The 20,072-nt window shown below is 42.5% G+C and overlaps 1 protein-coding gene across 4 annotated transcripts in view; it reads right to left on the bottom strand.

Moving 5' to 3' along the window:
* The window catches only part of abcc4 (ATP binding cassette subfamily C member 4 (PEL blood group)), a 624,022-nt gene that overhangs the window by 549,180 nt on the left and 54,770 nt on the right, over positions 1-20,072 (bottom strand). For all 4 annotated transcript variants that reach the window (XM_087987997.1, XM_087987995.1, XM_087987994.1 and 1 more), the window contains 2 exons: positions 6,910-6,999; positions 3,978-4,141 (listed from right to left, as the gene is read on the bottom strand). In XM_087987997.1, coding sequence (XP_087844123.1) covers positions 3,978-4,141; positions 6,910-6,999 — 254 coding nt within the window. The remainder of the gene's footprint in view (positions 1-3,977; positions 4,142-6,909; positions 7,000-20,072) is intronic.

Below are 20,072 nucleotides of genomic sequence, written 5' to 3'. Positions count from 1 at the left end.
AAAGGAAGAACAGTAAGAAAAAGGGCATTCTGCCATGGGTGTCTAAGGAAATAAGGGGGGCTATCAAATTGAAAGTGAAGGCATACAAAGTGGCAAAGATCAGTGGGAAACTAAAAACTGGAAAAGGTTTGAAGGTCAACAGAAAGGCACAAAAAGAACTATAAAGAAAGTAAGATAAAATATGAGAAAAAACTACCTCAGAGTATAAAGATTGACAGCAAACATTTCAATAAATACATAAAACGAAAAAGAGTGGTTAAAGTAAATGTTGGTCCTTCAGAGGATGAGAAGAGATATTTAGTCACGGGATGTGATGAAATGGCCGAGCCGTTGAACAGATATCTTGTGTCGATCTTCACAGTGCAGGACACAAATAACATGCCAGTAATGGACAAAAGGATTTAGGTAGCTGAGGACCTGGAAACAAACAATCATTATCACAGATGAGGCACTGTTGGGCAAGCTAATGGAGCTAAGGATTGACAAGTCTTCTGGCCCTGATGGAATGCATCCCAGGATACTAAAAGAGATGGCAAGACACAGTAAGTGCAGTGAATTCCAAAATTCACTGGACTCTGGGACAGTTCCAGAAGATTGGAAAACAGCAAATGTTTAAAAAAGTTGATAGACAAAGATGGCGAATTACAGACCAGGAAGATGCTTGAAGTCTATCATCAAGGAAGAAATAGCAAGGCATCTGGATAGAAACTGTTCCATTGAGCAGTCGGGGCTTAGGTTTATTAAGGGCAAGTCATGCTTAACTAATCTCTTGGAATTCTGTGAAGACATTACGAACAAAGTGAACAACAGGGACCCAGCAGATGTGGTGTACCTAGATCTCCAAAAGGTCTTCGGCAAAGTGCCGCACAAAGGGCTGCTGCATAAGATAAAGCTGCATGGCGTTACAGGTAAAGTATTAGTATGAATAGAGGATTGATTGACGAACAGGAAGCAAAGAGTGGGGATAAATGAGTGCTATTCTGGTTGGCAATCAGTAACTAGGGGTGTGCCTCAGGGAAGTGTTGGGACTACAATTACTCACAATTTACATTGATGATCTGGAGTTAGGGACCACGTGTAGTGTGTCAATGTTTGCAGATGACACCAAGATGAGTGGCAGAGCAAAGTGTGCAGAGAATTGTAGGGATTCTGTGATAGATATTGACTTCTGAGATTTCTTTGATTTCTTCAGATGGCAGGTGCTCTCTGGTTTGCTAGCAGTTGCTCTGACCAATTTTCAAAATGCCCTCGTATTTCATACCCCTAATGTCTTAACCACTCATTGGTCCAATGTTTTCAATACATTAAATACAACGTATTAAATACATCAATAGGGCTTTGGTATCCTGGGCATAATTTAATTTAATTGGTTAAATTTGAATTGTCGTCAAAACAGCAATCAAAACTCAGGTATCCATTTTACAGCCAGTTGTCACATATCTACAGAGGAAACTCAATTATCCAGCATTCAATTAACCGAATTTCAGATTATCTGAACAAGATCTTAAGGTCCCAATGCTTGGCTAACTATGTCATCCGGCTTTCGATTATCTGACATTCGATTAACCAAACAAAATACTCTGGATCAGTGGTGCTGGAAGAGCACAGTAATTCAGGCAGCATCCGAGGACAGGCAAAATCGACGTTTCGGGCAAAAGCCCTTCATCAGGAATAAAGGCAGAGAGCCTGAAGCATGGAGAGATAAGCTAGGGGAGGGCGAAGGTGGGGATAGAGTAGCATAGAGTACAATAGGTCAGTGGGGAAGGAGATGAAGGTGATAGGTCAGGGAAGAGAGGGTGGAGTGGATAGGTGGAAAAGGAGCTGGGCAGGTCGGACAAGTCCGGACAAGTCGAGTTGCTGGAGGTTAGAAACTAGGATGAGGTGGGGGAAGGGGAAATGAGGAAACTGTTGAAATCCACATTGATGCCCTGGGGTTGAAGTGTTCCGAGGCGGAAGATGAGGCGTTCTTCTTCCATGCGTCTGGTGGTGAGGGAGCGGCGATGGAGGAGGCCCAGCACCTCCTTATCCTCGGCAGAGTGGGAGGGGGAGTTGAAATGTTGAGCCACGGGGCGGTTTGGTTGATTGGTGCGGGTGTCTTGGAGATGTTCCCTAAAGCGCTCTGCTAGGTGGCGCCCAGTCTCCCCAATGTAGAGGAGACCGCATCGGGAGCAACGGATACAATAAATGATATTAGTGGATGTGCAGGTAAAATTTTGATGGATGTGGAAGGCTCCTTTAGGGCCTTGGATGGAGGTGAGGGAGGAAGTGTGGGCACAGGTTTTACAGTTCCTGCGGTGGCAGGGGAAAGTGCCAGGATGGGAGGGTGGGTCGTAGGGGGGCGTGGACCTGACCAGGTAGTCACGGAGGGAACGGTCTTTGCGGAAGCGGAGAGGGGTGGGGAGAGAAATATATCCCTGGTGGTGGGGTCTGTTTGGAGGTGGCGGAAATGTCGGCGGATGATTTGGTTTTACGCATAAACCAAATCATCCGCCAACATTTCCGCCACCTCCAAACAGACTCCACCACCACGGATATATTTCCCTCCCCACCCCTCTCCGCTTCCGCAAAGACCGTTCCCTCCGTGACTACCTGGTCAGGTCCACGCCTCCCTACGACCCACCCTCCCATCCTGGCACTTTCCCCTGCCACCGCAGGAACTGTAAAACCTGTGCCCACACCTCCTCCCTCACCTCCATCCAAGGCCCTAAAGGAGCCTTCCACATCCATCAAAATTTTACCTGCACATCCACTAATATCATTTATTGTATCCGTTGCTCCCGATGCGGTCTCCTCTACATTGGGGAGACTGGGCGCCTCCTAGCAGAGCGCTTTAGGGAACATCTCTAAGACACCCGCACCAATCAACCAAACCGCCCCGTGGCTCAACATTTCAACTCCCCCTTCCACTCTGCTGAGGATAAGGAGGTGCTGGGCCTCCTCCACCGCCGCTCCCTCACCACCAGACGCATGGAAGAAGAACGCCTCATCTTCCGCCTCGGAACACTTCAACCCCAGGGCATCAATGTGGATTTCAACAGCTTCCTCATTTCCCCTTCCCCCACCTCATCCTAGTTTCTAACCTCCAGCAACACGATCCCCTTGACTTGTCCGGACTTGTCCGACCTGCCCAGCTCCTTTTCCACCTATCCACTCCACCCTCTCCTCCCTGACCTATCACCTTCATCTCCTCCCCCACTGACCTATTGTACTCTATGTTACTCTATCCCCACCCCACCCTCCTCTAGCTTATCTCTCCACGCTTCAGGCTCTCTGCCTTTATTCCTGATGAAGGGTTTTTGCCCGAAACGTCGATTTTGCCTGTCCTCGGATGCTGCCTGAATTGCTGTGCTCTTCCAGCACCATTGATCCAGAATCTGGTTTCCAGCATCTGCAGTCATTGTTTTTACCAAACAAAATACTCCCCTACCCTTGTCCTTCGGACATCTCAAGGGCAACCCATGCAAACTCCACACAGGCAATTGCCCAAGGCGGGAAGTGAACCCGGTCGCTGGCGCTGTGAGGCAGCAGTGCTAACCACTGTGCCACCGTGCCGCCCACACAGAGTTGAGTGTGTTGCTGGGAAAGCACAGCAAATCAGGCAGCATCCAAGAATCAGGAAAATCGATGTTTCAGGCCGGAGCCCTTCATCAGTAATTCTGAAACTCTACTTCACTGAATTAATAGGTGCACTTTCATCACAAGGACTTTAGAAGTTGATGTTCCATTATACGTAGGAACACAAGGCTTATGCAATAAATATTGACCTTGCCAGCAATACCCAAAATCAGAGAACAAATATAAAAAATAAAATTTGAAATTGAAGTTGAAATTTGAAATGTAAATAGAACCAGAGTGAAAATATTGCTCAAATGTGAAAATCTGAACAAAAGCACATTTAATATCAAGGATTTCCTAGAAATAAAGTTAATAATTCTCTCCAAAACTCTCAACTTCAGGCTCTTGTAAAATGATCATACCTCAGTTCTGAAAACCACTTTCCAAAAATGGTTTGTGTTGGCATCAGGATAAGCAGTATAACCATTCCAGCCAGGCAAGATGGCCCTATTTCTTGCCAGAGTAGTGCTCCCACTGCAATTGCCTGCAACGGTCCAACCCATAGGAAATGCAGGAATATGGTTAGCTGTAACATTGTTGGGATAAAACATAAGCAATATTAAAAATCGTTGGAAAGATCAAGGAGTGAAGAGGAAAAATGAACACACAATATATTGTAACAATGATACACAATTTGGTAAGCTAACAACATGTGGACGATTAACATGTGAAAACACTATTTTAGTGCCTAAGCATGGTTGAAGACAATGTTTTATGAAGATATTTCTGAAAAAACTGACACTTTGTCAAAATATTATCTTGAACCCATCAGTATATTTTCAAGGATACCAATGTAAAGGTGAATAACAGAATGAGAAGAGATTGCATGATTGGTAAAGACATTACTGTGGATAATGTACCAATTAGTGGTGGCTAACCATTAAATGCCAAGCTTTGTTTAAATTTAAACCACACAGGATGACTCTGATTTCCCTCAATAAAAATATATTTCGTGAAACATTTATGCTACTTGAATCATGCTTTAGAAACAAGGTGTATATGAAGAATTTTCCTGAAAATACTCAACATTTAGAATAAATGCAAGTTTCAGATGCATAACTCATTGCATCCTTAAAAAAAACTTTGTGTCACTAACATCATGGAAAATTTATGTTCTCAAATATTAATATCCAAAGTGGTTTTTGTCCATTTTATGTAGATTTGGAGTTGATGGGGATTACAACAGAACAATTACGAAAGATAGAAAACACTGAATTATAAATATTTACAGTGTAGCAAGGGGCCATTCAACCCATTTTTTTCATTAAAGCTGATGGATAGCCAGCTTAATCCTACCTCGCAGCCAATAGTCCATAGTCATGAGTCGTGGCACTTGCAGCACACACCCATTACTTATTATATTTTTTGAGGATTTCTGCATTTAACACCTATACAATCACTGAGTTACTGATCCCAAGCACCTTGTGCGCTAAAATATTTTCCATTGAATTCCCTAAAATCGCCAACATCTTAAGTCCATGGCTTCTCTAGCCATGGACTCCTCAAGCTCATCACTTGCCAAGGAATGGTGACCTTTACATAAAACCACCACCACTTGTGTGCCTCTAATGAGACAGCAGCTTTATGGTCTGGGAGGACTAAGGCAACTTTACTTGATTTTACTCTTCAAACAAAGGAAATACGACTTTTCAATCAAAACGTTCATATTTTTATATATTTAAATTAGGTCTTGCCTCAACCATAATAACGCAGCCACTAGAGTTCTGGAGTAGCAATAAAACGAAGAGCTATAAAATGCAGGAAAATTGACTAATCAAGTGGGTACAGCAGTGGCAAATGTAGCTCAGTTCAGTGAAGTATAACACTAACAAGGTAAGGGGGTACACACAATGCAGCAGAATACTGAGAAATATAGAGGAGCAAAGAGATGTTGCACTGTCTACAGATACTTGAAGATAGCTGGACAGGTAGATAAGGTAATTGAGCATACATGTGATTTGTCTAGATTAGATTACTTAGTGTGGAAACAGGCTCTTCAGCCCAACAAGTCCACACCGACCCTCCGAAGAGCAACCCACCCAGATCCATTCCCCTACACCTAACACTATGGGTAATTTAGCACGGTCAATTCACCTAACCTGCACATTTTTTGGACTGTGGGAGGGAAGTAGTGTATTGTGGACAAATGTGAGGTTATCACGGATAGAAAAACAGGAAGTAGATTATTGTCCGAATGACCATAGGTTAAAAAGGGGGGGAAGTGCAACAAGGCCTGAATGCCCTCATAGACCAGTTGCTGAAAAGCAGGCAGGTGCAGCAGGTGGTGAAGACAGCAGATGGCACATTGGCCTTCATAGTGTGATTCGCACCAACCAACCCCACCGCCCCGTGGCCTAACACTTCAACTCCCCCTCCCACTCCACCAAGGACATGCAGGTCCTAGGCCTCCTCCATCACCACTAACCACCTGATGCCTGGAGGAAGAAGGCCTCATCATCTGCCTCGGTACCCTCCAACCACACAGCAACAATGTGGATTTCACCAGTTTCCTCATTTTTCCTCCCCCCGCCTTATCCCAGTTTTAACCTTCCAACTCAGCACCGACCTCATGACCTTTCCATCTTCTTTCCCACCTATTCGCTCCACTCTCCTCTTTGACCTATCACCATTACCCTCACCTCGATCTACCTATCGCACTCTCATCTACCTTCCCCCCCAGCCCATCCCCCTCCTCCTTATCTCTCCACCCCCTCAGCTCACAGCCACATTCCTGATGAAGGCCTTTTGCTCAAAATATTGATTCTCCTGCTCCTCGAATGCTGCCTGACCTGCTGTCCTTTTCCAGCACCACACTCTTGACATTTAAGACACAGTTCCAGATTAACAATGACTTGATGTTTTATAAAAGCCAAAAGAACTGCAGATTCTGTAAATCAAAAACAAAAGCAGAATTGCTGGAGAAGCTCAGCAGATCTGGCTGCATCTGTGGAGGGAAGCTCATGTTTCAGGTCACCCAAAATGTTAACTCTAGATTTCTCTTCTTGAATGCAGCCAGATTTGATGAACTTTTTCATTTGTTAATGATTACTAAGTTGTCTGACTCATTCTGTTGAGAATAGGTCACTGATTTAGTTTATGCTTTGTTTTTCCTAAATAAAATCGCTCATTATAGCAATCGTATTGTACAAAAATACAAATGCATTTAAAAAAAAAAGAATATTGATTACATTTACAGGGTTAGGGGTGTATGGAAACAAGAATGATTGTGAATGTGTGAATGGTGACTGTCTCCAGCCCTATCCATTCACCCAATTATCACATAGTACACATTACCTGATCAAACTTATTAACATCATTCGACAACAGGTTCACTATCTGACCTGTTGTTGTCTTTGCCAATGCAACATTGCTGAGACGAAGAGCCTGAAACAGACAAAGTTATTACTCTGAATTAATTTCAAATGGTAGATCATAAACAACAAGCATTGTTTGGTTCATGAATGGCATTCCCTATCAGATATATTAGTGTTAAATGTAGTTAGTTGGGAGACATGCTCCCATGCACTGCAAGTGAAAGAATCAGACAAAAGACTGTTTAAAAGAAATGAATAAGAAGAAGAAATTTAAGTATCTTAAGTAAATAACTTTTCCAAGACAAGGTTCTAAAAACATTACCTTATTAAATGTACCATATGAATCCTTGAAACGATTCCCTTAGCTATTACAAACATCACATACAGGTCACTCTGCTATAACTTGTGTTTCAATAATGTGATTTCGCTGTAACATGATTGACAAATTGGGGGCACTGTGTAAAGCATTAATTTTTAAAACATGTATTGGCTGTTATGTGATTACATCATCACACAAAATGTTGATTCTAGAGCACAACATTTCTATAATGCAGGATTGCACAAGAACGCAACCATCGCGTTATAGAAGAATTACTTGTCGTACAAGTTCAAAACAAAATTTAGCAAGCAACGGCTTCTACTTCCCAGCCCTGAGTTGGATTCTTCCAGAAGTTTTCAATTATATTGGGTACAATTATCATTTAGATAAAGTAGAAAAACATCAGAAACCCCCACTGTGCTTTTGTATTGCTGAAAAAAAGACAGTGTCAAAGTTTTGTCTTCCAAATTTACTGATGGGTGCAGGAATACTAATGTGAAAAGGGAACAATAGCATGAAAAGAGTGTTGACTGGTTAATAATTAGATTCTGATTTATAGAGGCATTGCCATCAGTTAGATGATGGCTGACAGTCAATTTACAAAATCTGATGAACTAGAGAATGGGTGTCACTTATTTGCTTATTTCAAACAGATACAATGTAGATACATGTTCTGTCTGAAAAGAAGAGGTCCTGTTATTATTTGTGCAATATCCAGTACTAGCAGTGCACCACGTTGTTAGTCTGACTAATTTGGATTGGATGGTAGTGTAATTCTTAGCAACGTATTCACCACTAATAGAATATTGCTGTTATTACCAGTCACACAAGAAAGATATCTGGCATATCAATTTCAATACCAATTAGACACTAGGAATGTCAACCATACATCCCAGAGACTGATAAATCACATTGAACTGTATATCCTGGAGTTGTCTATAATAAGGTAAGTAATGACCGAACCCAAACAGCCATTAATTGGAAAACTCAAAAGCTGATGTTAAATGTAATCCTGCAATTGGATAGCATTTGATAAATAGTCCTGACTGCACTAAGAACGAAAATAACAACCAAGCTCAAGTTCTGTACTTTGTTATGGACCAGGCCAGAACCCCTCAAAATATTTCAAGGAGGAAGCCCAGACCCTAACTTTGCTAATTATTTTAAGCAGGTGTGTCATGGATATTTCAGGAACGATGCAACTGATCAAAAACCCTCGGTTTTAAACAAAACAGAATTTAATTACAGAATGTCGAATGAAACGAAAACAAAAGAGAACAAAATACATAATAACCTATCCAAAAACCCAATAAACTATCCCTACTTAAATGATGCTGTTCCAAATGCATACAACAGTCCCCATAAATACCCTCTTGGTAAACAGACACAGGTTCTTACAGGAGAGAGAGTAGGCAGAGAGATTTAGCATGGAACCTCCTTCTACTGTAGCTGTTTCTTTAGACTTCCCAGCTGAAACTGACCAACAGCTCTGGACAGCCAGATTGCTAAAACTAAGACAAACCAGAGAAAGGCTAAGCTGGGAGAACTGGAATTCTTCTTTCATTGTACAAATTTTTTTTAAAAAAAACTTAAAAACTTCTTTAAGTAGATAAACCCAGATATATCAGAATCTATGCATTTACGATCCCTTGAAAAAAAAACCAAAGACAGAATAACCTTGTCAAATGAGCAGCATCGGCACAACTATCAAACAAATCTCTGACAAGGTTTGTGAAGGTTTGTAGCTCAGGTTGAGATTTGGGGTGTAGGTAACGAACGTCTGGATATCAAACCTACAGCTCAGTGAGCAAACCTACACCCTAAATCTCTGACATTGTACTTCTATGAAACATCAGAAATAACACAGCCAGTTCCAAGGTTTAAGCAACCTATCAAAAACACAATGGTACCAGTAATGCTACCATTTACGTGAGAATTACACATGCTAGGAAACTCCACCACTTGCATGTATACTTTCTAATATAAGGGAAATGCACCCTTATTTGCTTACATTTGGAAGCTACGCATGTCCTATCTAGAGCATTTGCAGAAAGTCAGGTATGGGCATTTGGGCTGGAGAAGAAAATTAAACTGGCAGTTTACACAATGTAGAATTTGTTAATTAATTAAAAAGGATTTTCTTTGTTGTTGACTAAAACTATGATCCAAAATTGATCCCACATAGCCCCAGTACCACCTTGTCAGGAGCATATCCATAATATTAGTTGCTCTCTTAAGACCTAGAATAAAGAACTTCAAATTCAAGATCATCACAAATATTCCTTACAAGGCTGGGTAACATAAGGTTAGTACTCAGTTACTCACCTAGCTTCCAGTCACTCCTGGAGATTCCACTAAAGTTCTAGTACAGCAGTACAATTTGCATTTATAGATATATCCCAAAATGCATCACACAGGTGCAATAAAAAAATAACTCACCCTCTAATTTGGCACACAAGAGATAATAGGCTGATAGCTGTGGGATGAAGTGTTGAATCAAAGTTCAATTGGAGTGGAGGTAAGTGGGAGTGAGAGCACACAAAGCTGACCTAAGTGGCTTTCGGAGATTTGGAAAATAAAACCATAAGAAATAGAAACAGGAGCAGGTACATCTACCCCTGGAACTTGCTTAGCCATTCAACAGTATCATGGCTGATCCAACATTCCTCATCTCCACTTTCCAGCTTTTTCCTCTTAACCTTTGATTCCCCTATTGATCAAGAATCTAGCTCAGCCTTACACACATACACAAGGACATTTTACTACACAGCTGTTTGTGGAAAGGAGTGTCAAAGTGTCTTAACCATCAGAGAAGAAATTCCTCATCTCAGTCCTAAACTGGCTTCCTTTATTCTGAGACTATGCCCTCTGGTCCTGGACTCTTCTAGGAGGGAAAACATCATTTTATCAAGCCCCTTAAGAATCAAATGAGACCACCTCTCATTCTTCGAAACTCAAGCAGAAACCCAACCTGTTTAGCCTTTGTTCATAAGACAATGCCTCCATGTCAAGGATTTTTAAAAATGTATTCATATTGTGGGGGTCTGGCCAACTTCTTGTCCTTAGTTGCCCTTGAAAAAGGGGTATTGAGCTGCCTCTGTGATTCGCTGCAGTCCACCTGCTGTGGGTTGACCCAGAATATCATTAGGGAGACAATTCCACAATTTTGATCCAGCGATAGTGAAGGAAAGGCAATATATTTCCAAATCAGGAAGGTGAGAAACTTGAAGGTGGTGTTCCAATATATCAGCTGCCCCTGTCCTTCTAGATGGAAGTGGTCGTGTGTTTGGTAGGTGCTGTCTTTGGATCTTTGGTGAATGTCTGCAGTGCATCTTATTAGATAGTACACACTGCTGCTACTGTGTGTTGGTGTTTGAGGGAGTGGATGCTTGTGAATATAGTGCCAATCAAGTGGGCTGCTTTGCCCTGGATGGTGTCAAACTTCTTGAGTGCTGTTATGGCTGCACTCATCCAGGCAAGTGGAGAACATTCCATCACAGTCCTAATTTGTGCCTTGTGGATAGTGGGCAGGTTTTCGGGAGTCAGGAGGTGAGTTATTCCCTGCAGTATTCCCAGTCTCTGACCTGTTCTTATAGCCACTGCACTTATTTATTTTGTAAGAGACAGGCCCAGGTAGCAGCGGTGGAACCAGTGACCTAGGCAACAGCAGCAGCAGAAGTAGGCTTGAACAGCAGTAGTAGTGGTGGTGGTGGTTGTTGGTGCAGCTGAACACAGCCCCAAAGAAACAAAACAAAAAACAAAAATGGAAGGCATTGCCACAGATCAAGCGAACTTTCCCTGCAGAACAGTGGCTGTGGCCAGCAAGCTTGGAGTCTGTCCTCAACTGAGGAGATTCTAATCTAGCCATTGCGTTTACGTGATGAGTTCAGTTGAGTTTCTAATCAATGATAACTCCCAGGATGTTGATAGTGAAGGGACTCACCATTTTAGGTCAAGGGGCAGTGCTCAATTATCTCTTATTGGTGATGGTCATTGACCAGCATTTGTGAGGCATGAATGTTACTTGCCACTTGTCAGCCCAACACTAAATATTGAGTTGCATTTGGACATGCACTGCTTCAGTGACTGAGTCATCACGAATGGTGCTAAACATTGCGCAATCATCGGCGAACATCCCCACTTAAGACCTGATGATGGAGGAAAGGTCATGAATGAAGCAACTGAAGATTGTTGGGTCTAGGATGTTACTTTGAGGAGCTCCTGCAGAGATGCTCTTGAGCAATGATAGACATCCAATAACAACCATCTTACTATGTGACAGACATGACTCCAACCAGATTGCCATTGATTCTAGTTTTGCTAGTGCTCATTGATGCCACACTTCATCACAGTTGGATGGGTTTTTGAATGGGAGGGGAATTAAGGGTTATGGGGATGATGCATAGGAGAAACAGAGACAATGGATAGATTAGCATTCATCTTTATGAATGGTAGAATAGGCATGATGGGCCAAATGGCCTACTCCAACTTCTATCACTTTGATATGCAGCCTGGATGTCAAGGGCTGTCATTCTTGCCTCACCTCTGGAACTCAGTTCTTTTTTCCTTGTTTGAACCAAGGCTTTAATGAGGTCAGGAGCTGAGTGGTCCTGGCAGAACCCAAACTGGGCGTCATTTAGCAGGTTATTGTTCAGCAGATGCTGCTTAGTAGCACTGTTGATAACACATTCTGGTGAAAAGAAAAACCTGGGAACTACAGATCAGTAAGCCTAATATCTGTGACAGATAAATCACTTGACAAGATTCTGAGATAAGATATACATGCATTTGAAAAAACAGGGTTTGATTAGGAGTAATCAGCATGACTTTGTCCGTGGAAGATCCTCACAAATTTGTTAGAGCTCTTTGAAGAAGTGACCAGGAAGGTTGACATGGACATCCAAATGGATTTCAGTAAGTCCTTTGATAAGGACCCACATGGTAGGCAGCTCTGAAAGTTTCGTTCACATGGAAAGTAGGTGACCTGGCAAATTGGATACACAATTGGTCTAATAGTAAGAAGCAGAAGGTGATAGTGGAGGGATGCTCGTCGGACTGGAGGTCTGTGACTAGTGGAGTGCCTCAGGGGCCGTTGCTAGGCTCATTGCTTTTTGTTTTGATTTGGGTGAGAATGTATAAGGCATGATTAGTAAGCTTGCAAATGACGCTAAAATAGGTGGCAGCGTGGACAGTGAGGAAGCTTGTCAGAAATTGCGGCGGGACCTTGATCAGCTGGGGAAGTAGGCCAAGAAATGGCAAATGCAATGTAATATAGATAAGTGTGTGGTCTTGCATTTTGGAAAATCAAATCAAGGCAGGAGTTTCATGGTTGAAAACGTGTTGCTGGAAAAGCGCAGCAGGTCAGGCAGCATCCAAGGAGCAGGAGAATCGACGTTTCGGGCATGAGCCCTTCTTCGGGAGTTTCATGGTGAATGGTAGGATCTTAAGGAGTGTAATGGAACAGAGGGGCCTTGGAGTTCAGGTGCATGGTTCTCTGAAAGTGGAGTCACATGTAGACAGACAGGGCAGTGAAGGCAGCTTTTGGTACACTGGCCTTCATCAGTCATGGCACTGAGTACGTAAGTTAGGAGGTTATGTTGCAGTCCTACAGGATATTGATGAGGCCGCATTTGGAGTATTATATTCAGTTTTCGTCACCTTGCTATAGGAAGGATTTTTTTTAAACTGGAAAGAATGCAGAAGAAATCTACAATGATATTGCTAGGATGCAAGAACCTGAGTTACAAGGAGTGGTTGGACAAACTAGGACTCTTTTCTTTCGAGCATAGGGGACTGAGGGTGTGTCTTTTAGAAATGTATAAATTCACGAGAGGTATGGATTGGGTGAATGTACTCAGTCTTTTTCTCAGGGATAGGGAATTGAGGACTAGAGGGCATCAGTTTTATGTTAGAGGGAAAAGCTTAAAAGCGAACCGGAGAGGCAACTTTTTTTTTTAAAAACACAGAGGATGGTATGCATATGGAATAAGCTGCCAGGGGAAGTGGTTGAGATGGGTACATTAACAATATTTGACAAATACATGGATAGGAAAGGTTTAGAAGGATATGGGCCAAGTGCAGTGAAATGGGGTTAGCGTGGATGGACACTTTGGTCGGCATGGTCCAGTGTGGCCAAAAGGCCTGTCTCCATGCTGTAGGACTCTATGACTCTACTGCTGCTGAACTACTCTATGTGGGTAATCAGAAAAAGGTTTCCTTGCCTGTGTTTAACCATGAGACTTTGTGGGATCCAGATTCAATGTTGAGGACTCCCAGAGCAACTCCCTCCTGACTGTGTCACCACCTCTGCTAAATCTATCCACAGATGGTGATACTGGTGTCTGGGAATTGTCTGTAAAGTATGATTCAGTGAATATGACTATGTCAGGCAATTGCATGACTAGTCTCAAAGACAGCTATCCCAATTTTAGTACTAGCCCCAGCTGTTCGTGAGGAGAACTTTGCAGGGTCAACAGAGCTGTTTCTGCCGTTTTCTTTTCCAGTGCCTAGATTGATGCTAGGTGGTCTGTCTGATTTCATCTCTTTGAGACTTTGTGGTGATTAGTATAACTGAATGGCTTGCTAGGTCATTTCAGAGGGTACTGAGAGTCAACCACATTGCTATGGGTCTGGAGTCACATGTAGGCCAGACTAGGTGAAGATGGTAGATTTCCTTCCCTGAAAGACATTAGTGAACTGGATGGGATTTTCCAACAATCGATAAATGATTTCATGGTCCGAATGAACCTTCTCTGAACTGCCTCCAATTAATGATATCTTTCCCGAAATACGGGATCAAGAAGATAGATGAAAACAGAGCAATAAACCTTGTCTACATGACTTTAGCAAGGCCTTTTACCAGGTACCACATAGCACACTGACTGGTAAGGATAGACAAAACATGACGATTGGACCCAAAACTGGCTTGAAAGTAGGAGACGGAGGGTGCTGGTAGTGGGTTCTTTTTCAGACAGGAGGCCTGTGACCAGTGGTATGCCGCAAGAATCGGTACCAAGCCTACTGCATTTTGTCAGTTACATAAATGATCTGAATGTGAATACAAGAGGAAAGGTTAGTAAGTTTGAAGATGACACCAAAATTGGTAGAGTAGTGGATAGCGAAGGTGGTTTACCTCAGAGTATAATGGGACTTTGATCAGATGTGCTAATGGGCTGAAGAGTGGCAACTGGAGTTTAAATTATATAAATATGAGGTGTTGCATCTTGATAAGGCAAATCAGGGCAAGATTTATACACTTAATGGCAAATCCTGGGGAGTGCTATCAAACAAACAGACCTTGGAAGGCAGGTTTACAGTTCTTTGAAAGGGTGCAGGTAGACAGGGCAGCATTTGGTATGCTTGCCTTTATTGGTCATTGGTTAGGCCACTTTTGGAATACTACATTCAATTCTGGTCTCCCAGCTGTAGGAAAAACAATGATAATCTTGAAAAGATTCATAAGAAATTTAGAAGGATGTCACCAGGGTTGAAGGATTACAGCTGTAGAGAGACGCTGAATAGGCTTGGGCTATTTCCCTTTAGTGCCAGAGCCTGAGGGGGTGACCTTAGAAGTTTATAAAATCATGATGTTCACAGATAGGGTGAATAGCAAAGGTCTTTTTCCTAGCACAGGGGAATCCAAAACTGGAAGGCATAAGTTTAAATTGAGGGGGGAAAAAAAAAAGTTAAAAAGGGTGCAACGTTTTCATGCAGAGAGTGGTGCGTGTGTGGAATGAACTGCCAGAGGCGGTGGAGGAGGCTGGTACATTTACGACATTTAAAAGGTACCTGGATGGATACATAAATAAAATGTGTTTAGAAGGATATGGGCCAAATTCTGGCAAATGGGATTAGATTACTTTAGGATAGCTGGTCGGCATGGACGTGTTAGACCAAAGGGTCTGCTTCCGTGCTGTAATATCTCTATGACTCCATTATAGAGGCTTATAAAATATTGAAGGGATTAGATAAGGTGAATAACCAAGATAGTTCCCAGAATTGGGGAATCCAAAACTAGGGGTCATAGGTTTAAATAAGAGAGGGGTAAAATTTTAAAGCGACCTGAGAGACAACTTTTTCATACGGAGAGTGGTGCATATATGGAACAACTGCCAGAGGAAGTGGTAGAGGCCAGCATAATTACAGCACTTAAAAAGAATTTGGACAGGTACATGGGAAGGAAAGGCTTAGAGGAATATGGGATAAACACAGGCCAACAGATTAGCTCAGTTTAGGAAACCTATTCAGAATGGATGAGTTAGGCTGAAAGGCCTGTATGACTCTAAAATAAAGACATTCTTTCATTTAGCGTAAAATGGTCCCAGTCTTGCACACCAAAACCCTTGAAGTCAGGGCCAAAATTCCATTAAACTTTCTGATTACCTGTTGCATCTGCATGCGAGCTTTCTGTGTTTCATGTACAGGTATCCCCAAATCCCCAAATTCTCCTTTTCCCACATTTGCCAAGATTTTCCTTACTTACTTAACCTATCATTATCTCGCTGTAAACTGTTTGCATCCTTCTCACCATCTGCCCTTCCGCCTTTTTTTTTTGTCATTGAAGGCTAGTGGTATTATCGTTAGACTGCTAATCCAAGGTAAGATTCTGAGGACCCAGGTTCAAATCCGGTCACAGCAGATGGTAGAATTGAACTCAATTTTTAAAATAATTTTATAAACTGGAATTAAGAATCTACTGATGACCATGAAATCACTACCGATTGTTGGAAAAGCTAATGTCCTTAAGGAAAGAAAATCTGCCATCCTTACCTGGTCTGGCCTACATGTGACTCCAGACCTACAGCACTGTCGTTGACTTACAGTTGCGCTCTGAAATGGTGTAGCAAGCTGGTCAGCTGTACCAATGTTTACTAAGTCTTAAAGAAATGAAACAGGACGGATCATTCACATGTGGAGTCAACTTTCTGAGGAAGTGATGGATGCGGGTACAATTACAATGTTTCAAAGACACTTGGATGGATACCGGAATAGGAAAGGTTTGGAGGGATATGGACCAGGAGCAGGCAGGTGTGACTACTTAATAGCTTGGGATTATATTCTGCATGGACTGATTGGACCAGAGGATCTGTTTCCATACTGTACGACTGTGACCTAGTATTGGCCTTGGCACCAGAAAAGTCACCATCCCTGTCGACCCTGCAAAGTCCCCCTTACCAACATCTGGGGTGAGTGCCAAAATTTGGAGTGCTGTCTCACAGATAGTCACACACAACACTAGCCAAACAACAGCCTGACAAAATCATTCTCATGGAATCATAACTTACAGACAATGTCCCAGGCATCATCATCATCCCTGGATATCGTTTGTCCCACCAGCAGGATAGACCCGGCAGAGGTGGCTGTATGGTGATATAAAATCAGGACGGAATTGGCCTGGGAGTCCTCGACATTGACTCCAGGCCCCATGAAATTTCATGGCTTCAGGTTAAACATGGGTAAGGAAACTTTTTCATCTGATGCACTGGTACTCCTCCATGTTGAACAACATTTAGAGGACGCACTGAGGATGACAAGGGCAGAAAATATACTCTGGTTGGGGGATTTCAATGTCTAATGTCCACCGTCAAGAGTGGCTCAGCAGCAGTACTACTGATTGAGCTGGTCAAGTCCTAAAGGCCAAAGCTACTAGACAAACTGCCGCAGGTGGTGAGGGAGCCAACAAGAAGGAACTTTACTTCATCATTATCAATGATGCATCTGTCCATGACAGTACCAGTAAGCACAACCACTGCACAGATGAAATCCCATCTTCAAACTGAGAATAACCTCTGTATTATGTGGCACTATCACCAAGCCAGACTTCGCACAGATTGAGCAACTCAAGACTAGACAACTATGACATGCTGTGAGCCATCAACAGCACAACTGTATTCTAGCACTATCTGTAACATCATGGCCCAGCATACCCCACCTCCATTCAACCATTACCATCAATTCTGGTACAATGGAGTGTGCAGGAGGGCATGCCAGGAGCAGTAGCAGGCATACATGACGATGAGGTGTCAACCTGGTGAAGCCACCAAAAAGGACTATTGCATGCCAAACAGCATAAGCAGTATATGATATTGAGAGCTCAGTGGTCCCCAACCAACCGTTCAGATCGAAGTTCTGCAGTCCTGCCATATCCAGTCATGAATGGTGGTGGATAATTAAACAAATCACTTGAGGAGGAAGCTCCACTAACATCTCAATCTTCAATGATGAATGAGCTCAGAACATCAGTACAAAAGACACGGCAGAAGCTTTCACAGCAATCTTTTGCCAGAAGTGCCGAATGAATGATCCATCTCGGCCTCCTGCTGTGGTCCTCAGCATTACAGATACCGCTCACATTCCAGCAATAGTACTGAAGACTTGTGCTCAATAATTTGCTTCTCCCCTACCAAGCTTTTCCAACGATGTGGAAAATTGTCTAAGTCTGTTCTGTACATAAAAAGCTGAACAAATCCAATCTGGCCAATTACCACCCTATCAGTAAAATGATGGAATGTGTCATCAACAGTGCTATCAAGCAGCACCTGCTCACTGACTCTCAGTTTGGGTTCCACCAGGACCACTCAACTCCTGACCTCATTATAACCTTGGTTCAAAGAAGGACAAAACAGCTGAATTCAGATGAAAGGTGAGAGTGATAGCCCTTGACATCAAGGCTGCATTTGACAGAGAATGGCATTAAGGAGTCCTGGCAAAATGGAATCAATATGACTTTGGGTGCAAAAATCTCCAGTGGCTGGAGTCATACCTGACATATGGGGAGGGAGTGGTGGTTGTTGGAGGTTGGTCACCTTACCAGGAGTTCTTCACATTAGTGTCCTGGGTCCAACAATCTTCAGCTGCTTCATCAATGACCTTCCCTCCATCATCAGAAGTGGGGATGCTTGCCAATGATTGCACAATGTTCAGCACAAATGTTCAGATACTGAAGCAGTCCACGTCCCATTGCAACAGGATCTGAACAATATATAGGGTTGGGCTGACAAGTGGCAAGTAAAATTCACGCCACACAAATGCCAAGCCATCTCTCCTATTGGTGATGGTCAATTTAACCACCATTTGACATTCAATGATGTTACCACCACTGAAGCCCCCACTGTCAACACCATTCAGGTTATCATTGACTAGAAATACAACTGGGCTCACCAAATAAACAGTGCCTATAAGAGCATGTCAGAGGCTAGGAATACTATGATGAGTTAAAATTCTCCTTACTCCTCGAAGCCTATCCACTATCTACAAGGCACAAATCAGGCGTGTGGTGGAATACTTCGCATTTGTCTGGATGAGAGAAGACCCAGCAACACTCAAGCTTGACATCATCCAGGACAAAGCAGCTGCTCGTTTGGCACTACATCCATAAACATCCACTTCCTCTACCACCCGAAGCCCATGCAGGAATTCACTAAATATCTTCAGATAGCACCTTCCAAACCCACAACCACTTCCATCCATAAGGACAAGGGCTCCAGATATATTGGAACACCACCAACTTCAAGTTCCCCTTCAAGCCACTCACCACTTGGAAATATATCCTTCACTGTTGCTGAGTCAAAATCCTGGTATTCCCTCCCTAATGGCATTGTGGGTCAACTCACAGCAGGTGGAAGTAGTTCAAGAAAGCAGCTCCCCACCACCTTCTCAAGGGCAGCTAGGGATGGGTAATAACCGGTGGCCAACCAGCAACACCCATATCCTACAAATGAATAAATTTTAAAAACCTGCAAATCGAACAACACTACATTCACTTTCTTCCTTCCAGTCATTAACATATATGTAAACAGTTGTGGTCCATGCTATAATCCCTGTGGATCCCCACTGGCCACAGGTCTCCAAATGATAAAGAACTTCCTATCCCCCTTTGCTGTTTCCTCCCTTGCCCATGAGCCAATTTGCAGTCCATGTCAACATATAACCTCCAATACCATGGGCTCTTATTTTGCAATTTAACTTTTTGAGTTACCTGTCAAACACTTTCTGGAAATGCAAATACAACACATCGACTGGTTTCCCTCCATCCACTCTGGTTGAGGCTTCCTCGAAAAACTCTAATAAATCATATTCTATTCTATTCAATTCTATTTCATGAAGTCATGTTGACTCTGCCTGTTTAATTGATGACTTTCCAAAGGTTCTGCTATTACTTCCTAAATAATTTATTCCAATATTTTTCCAATAATGAATGTTGGGCTAATTAGCCTGTAGTTACCCACTCTTTGTTTCTGACCATTTTTGAAAGTGGTGACACTTTAGCAAATTTCCAATCCTCTGGTACTACTCCAGAATGTAAAGATTTTTTTTAAAATTACTATCAATGCACCTACTACCTCTGTAACTACCCTTCTTTAGGATCCAATGATACATCAGGGCCAGGGAACATATCTGCCTTTAGCCCACTGGTTTATCTAATACTACTCCTTGATAATACAATGACCATAGCTGAAGATTAAAAAAAACATGTTCTTGATTTGCAGTGAATGCAAATATATCTAAGTCATTTCAAATAGGTTGATTTAAGTGGTTAGAAACACCAGTTTTCCATTCGCCTTCCATTACTGGCGAGACTATGAACCAATCAAATCTGCATGAAATACCCAAAATTTGCTCAGCATTTTAACACTTAAAACACTATAAAATACAGGACAAAGCTGGGGCTAAAAGTGCCGTCAAATTATATCTGACCATTTTCCACATGAGGGTGCTGGGTGGTTTATCCGAAATACTGGCAGCAACTATTACATAACTACTGTGGTGGCTTATGGTCTAATTTATGGATATTTTTATTGATAAATTACTTTAAACTGGAAAAA

The sequence above is a fragment of the Chiloscyllium plagiosum genome, unplaced genomic scaffold, assembly GCF_037043375.1.
Source record: "Chiloscyllium plagiosum isolate Xiang-an unplaced genomic scaffold, Cpla_swu_hap1 HiC_scaffold_6, whole genome shotgun sequence".
Taxonomy (NCBI): domain Eukaryota; kingdom Metazoa; phylum Chordata; class Chondrichthyes; order Orectolobiformes; family Hemiscylliidae; genus Chiloscyllium; species Chiloscyllium plagiosum.
The sequence above is the reverse complement of the archived record's forward strand: the minus strand, read 5'-3'. Positions and strand labels throughout refer to the sequence as shown.